This window comes from Perkinsus marinus, assembly GCF_000006405.1.
Source record: "Perkinsus marinus ATCC 50983 genomic scaffold scf_1104296966988, whole genome shotgun sequence".
Lineage (NCBI taxonomy): Eukaryota > Perkinsozoa > Perkinsida > Perkinsidae > Perkinsus > Perkinsus marinus.
The window spans coordinates 48,564-53,474 of record NW_003203723.1 but is presented as its reverse complement, the minus strand read 5'-3'; the positions used below and the strand labels follow the sequence as shown (position 1 = coordinate 53,474).

The 4,911-nt window shown below is 42.0% G+C and overlaps 1 protein-coding gene across 1 annotated transcript in view; it reads right to left on the bottom strand.

Annotated features, from left to right (window-relative positions):
• The window catches only part of Pmar_PMAR002618 (prokaryotic dna topoisomerase, putative), a gene marked incomplete at both ends in the record, with an annotated part of 5,801 nt that extends 1,594 nt beyond the window's left edge, over window positions 1–4,207 (bottom strand). The window contains 7 exons of the mRNA XM_002768860.1: window positions 66–211; window positions 887–990; window positions 1,456–1,629; window positions 2,283–2,427; window positions 2,724–2,862; window positions 3,569–3,687; window positions 4,076–4,207. Of these exons, the coding sequence (XP_002768906.1) occupies window positions 66–211; window positions 887–990; window positions 1,456–1,629; window positions 2,283–2,427; window positions 2,724–2,862; window positions 3,569–3,687; window positions 4,076–4,207 (959 nt within the window). The remainder of the gene's footprint in view (window positions 1–65; window positions 212–886; window positions 991–1,455; window positions 1,630–2,282; window positions 2,428–2,723; window positions 2,863–3,568; window positions 3,688–4,075) is intronic.
• Window positions 4,208–4,911: the final 704 nt, after the last annotated feature.

The following is a 4,911-nucleotide window of genomic DNA, read 5'->3' as shown; positions in this document are numbered from 1 at the left end:
GTAAAAATGGTAAAAATGGTAAACATGGCAAGAATCGAGAAAGGAACCATTTCCCGAAAACTCACAATTCCTCCGCAATCCTCATCGCTTGACGTGAGTCTATCCGCAATTTACTCGATGCCAACTTTGCGAACTCAACCGTACTCAAGGGGAGCGGTCTCCAACGAGACTTCGGATTATGTGACACGTGTGTCACAACACCACCCCCGGACTGAAAATCATACAAAAACGGAGTTTAGTACATCATTAAATATTGGACTTTCACCACACTAGTGATGTGAAAAACACTAGCGAAATACATGCCCGACGACTACTGAATATCACCACGAATATCGCGTTTTTCACCGAGTTTTAACCAAAATCTACCAAATCCATTAAACATTGAAGTTTCACACGTGACATGAAGAACACTAGTGAAAAGCATATTTCACAATTCACTTCGTGAAAAACAAGTGTGTGATCGGTCGTGAAGGCATACACCTCGTAAATTCACATCGAGTATTATGCAACTTCACGTAAAACGGTTGAAAAATATTCATTAACCTGCTGTCGGGCGTACGGCGTCAAAAGCCGGTTCGAAAATGATCAAGAACATCTTGAGAATTTTCTGATCATCATTATAGCAGCATGAGGCGAATAATAAAACCTATATACACCTATACAAAGATTCAAAATAGGCCCAATATGAATGCGCACATGTAGTAATATAAGTATATTTATCGTATATATAGTAATAATATGCGTCGGCGAAATCCGGGGTGAAAATGATCACGAACAGATCTTACTCTGATCATCTCTGTCGCGGCACAGGGCACACAATGGGATCTATATTAATATCCATATGCACTCAAACAATGATTCAGAGTAGGCCCAAACCAAGCCTTACCTCTCGAACATGCTGTAAGCATCTATCGTAGAGTAAAGTAGTAGCGAGATGATCGAATAATCGATGGCGACCCCAAAGGAGTTTCACTTCAACCATAGGAACTCCTTCCGGGTCACTTTTAATGAGCCCTTGTCCATGATCATCAGCTATAGCTCTCAAGGGCACCGATATCTGTTACGATGAATTCGGGTTGGGGAACTTGAAACATTTCTCGATCAATTCACGGATATTCAAACAATGGAGTTTCACAACCCGTTTTACGTGAAGTGGCGTAAAACTCGGTGAAAAACGCGATATTCGCGCTACACAGTAGTTTTTCATAAGTGTTTTTCATATCGCGGGTGGAACTCCAGTGTACTTGCAGCTGATACCGAAAATACCCGAAACTCGCCAAGATCTGAAAAATTATACAAAATTTTTAGGAAAAAAATGTGGGAAATTCTCCTTGATTTCTGTGAACTGCTATCCTAATTCCTATACATCCTCCCAAAATTTAGCGGACGAAACTCCTGAGCTCAGCCTCGGGAAGCGAACTTATATTCTTCCATCACTATCGCAGACCGCCGCACTCACCGTACACTTGATCGTCCAAAAAGGTTCCCTGATGAAATTCCTCTGCAGTAGCCAGCGTTGCACGACGAACCCCAGAGTCGGGAATTGACAAGGCCCGTAAGAGAGTATTCCCTCGAGTAAAGGCAATCTCCTTTTATAACGCAAAGTGAGAAACCGCGTAAATGACGCTCCTGAGATTAGTGAGCTTATTGTCAGATCGAGTACTAAAAGCATTGTGGGAAAATATGCACATGGTCAACCACATATGTTGGTGATAATATGAAAATTCTGAGAGGAAATTCCATGAGTTTATCGTTGATCGCTGCACATGCACATGTGTAGGTGGCATTCGAGGAAATTTCGAGGAAAATTGGGGAATTTCTCGATGGTTTCTGTACACTTCTGCTCGAATTCGTATATAAACTTGTATAATTAGTGCGGAAACTTCTAGGTTCGGCCGAGGAAAGCGATCCTATATTCCAACACTGAGCACAGATTTCCGAGATCTACGAAAAATGTGGTATCGCACTTAACCGCTTCACTTTAGTTGGAAAATATACTCGTGATGACGCGTCGGAGAATACGCGCATGGTCAACCACATATGTTAATGATAGTATGAAAATTCTGAGAGGAAATTTCATGAGTTTACCGTTGATCGCTGTACATTTCTACCCGGATTCTTGTACCAGCGTCTGTGATGAGTGATAAAATTCCTAACCTCAGCTAAGGAAAGCGAATATATATTCCAACAAGTGCGGAACTCCATCTGTGCCATGTTTGATCTTCTATACTCAATATCCAAAAACCCGCAGAAGTTCAATCCCAGGGGCCCGCTTTTATCACCTATTCGTAAATCTATTTCTTGCCGGGCATCCACTGCAGCAGCCAGATGCGGATTCGGCCGCGCTAGATTCAAACAGGCTCGTGTGAGATCAGCGTGAGTCAGGGCGGAAAAATTCGCCCGATAAACGTTCAGCCTCGCATTAGCCTGATATGAAGAGAAATGTGGGTACTGACATTTCATCCGCAGTTTGGGAGAATATGCACATGATCAACTACATGTGTTGGACACAATATGAGAATCCTGAGAAAATTCTGGGAAAATTTTTGTTAATCATACAAATTCGGGTAGAAGTGTACAGAAATCAACGAGAATTTTGAGAATTCCTCATACAATTTTCAGGCACATGTGGCTGAGCATCGTAAAACGTTTATTCACACTACGTTAGACCAGGCGATTACGGAGTTTTTCGCCCATTTAATCGTTGCTAATCCAACTACTACCTCTCTCGCTATTTCAATAACCTCATAAGCAATCGCCTCTCCTTCTCTATCACAATCCAACCATAACACGAGCCAATCGCACGTCCGGGCCAACCTCCTCAAGTTACCAGCTACTGGGCCCATGTCCGAAGCAACTGACCTATAATTCTACTACTCGATACATAAGTGCAATGTAATATAGTCGAATTGGTTACACTGTTCGACTATACATCCAAAGGTACCCGGTTCGAATCTTTGTAAGTCTATTACCCTTCCTATCAAAATGATCTACCACTAGCAAGAGGAAAAGTACTACAATTACAATACTAACTCGACCACCTACTCCAACACCACCAGAAATCCCCGAAATCTGGCCGATTTATGGTATATACATTACGAGTATATTCATATATTTGATAATTATGTGACATTTTTGTTTCACCCGAGATATGAAAAACACCAGTAAAAACATATTTCACAATTCGTTCAACGAAAACGCATATAAGCAGTGAATAACGCGTGAAACATGTCACACGAAAAATCGTGTGATATGTTCGGTGTAATTCAAGTATTTTCAATTCACTTCATACCGCGTTTTTCGCATGGAGTATTACATCAATTCACGTTGAACGGGTGAAGCTCCGCTGTATAGTGCCAATCTACAGCGTGCTGTAATATCCAAATTCATTCGCGTTTCACCCTAGTGATATGAAAAACACTAATGGAAAAAATATTTCACAGTTCACTTCGCGGAAAACTATTCTATCATCGTTCGCGGAGACATATGCGTCTCAGATTCACATCGAGTATTACGCCACTTCACGTAAAACGAGTGAAACTCCATAAATATTGCTTATCAACACTACTTAACAAGAGGTGCATTATACAGTGTCTCCGGATCAACCGTGTCCCATCGGCCTCGATATTCCTGTTCGAAATCAAGTCCCATTAGATGCCCCCGGACTGCCGTTACTACCATCATCACCTGATCACACTAGCTATTACTAATAACAAAATTTCGTCTACTCGCGTAATGATCTGAGCATCACTAACCTCTATGATTAGTTCGATCATAATTAGAAAAGATTCTCAGAAGGAAAAATTTAGAAAATTCACCCGTAACATGAAAAACACATTTCACATTGCAGTTCGCGAAAAACGCATGTGAGCAGTGTTTTACGTGATATGAGGCGACTTGTCCAATATAAGTGTTTTCAATTCACTTCGTATCGCGTTTTTCACATTGAGTATCACACCACTTCACGGTGAAACTCCAATATGTGTACATGTGCAACCTCCGACATATCGCGCCCGCCCAGCCCAAATTTTACTACATCAACATTGCCAAGTAGTCGGTAAGGGAACTCTCCTACTGGTGGGTTTCCATTCGGGATGACCCCACCTCCCAGTACTCTGCACATTTCGCGCGCCACAGAATTTTTCTCCGCCACATTCAGTGCTCTTATTCGTCTACCACCGGCAGCAGCAGGTGGTGGCGGCCTCATCAAAGGGAAGTGAAAAACGAGGAAATAAATATACTTCTCAAAGCTGACGATGCCACACTCCCAGTTTTACAACTGAGAGATTCCAAGTATAATGGAGTTTCACTACCCTAGTGATATGAAAAGCACTAGTGTAAAATATATTCCACTACTATTACCTGCATATCACCGCGAATATCGCGTTTTTCACCGAGTTTTACGCCACTTCACGTAAAACTCCATAGAATATTAACTACTGAATATTACTCTGGCGTTGGCAGCAGCTCGAAAACCGCGATACAACGTCCTGTATTAGAGGAATATACGTTTGCTATCCTAAATTGAGCTCAGCCGTTTCCTCACTATTCATACAAATTCACACACGAATGAGTCTGTACCAGAACATATTTCAAAAAGCTAATTTCTTCTCGCGTTACGCCACTTCACTCCAAACTCTATTAATTCACTCACTTATCGCAACCTAGGCATCCCTCCGAAACAAGCATCAAATTCAGATCAATCAAAGGCTCTAATACTTCCCATATCCGTGATTCGTCCCAAGTCGCCAGTCTTCTTGATCGTTGGCCACCACAGTTCCAGACATTCCTCATCTTTTGCCAGGAGCTCAAACCACGGCGTGAAAACATAGTGATGCGAACGAGGCAATCGTCGAAGCTCTCGAAGATCTGATACCCAACGAGTTTCCTTCAACCTAAAAAACGCATCGT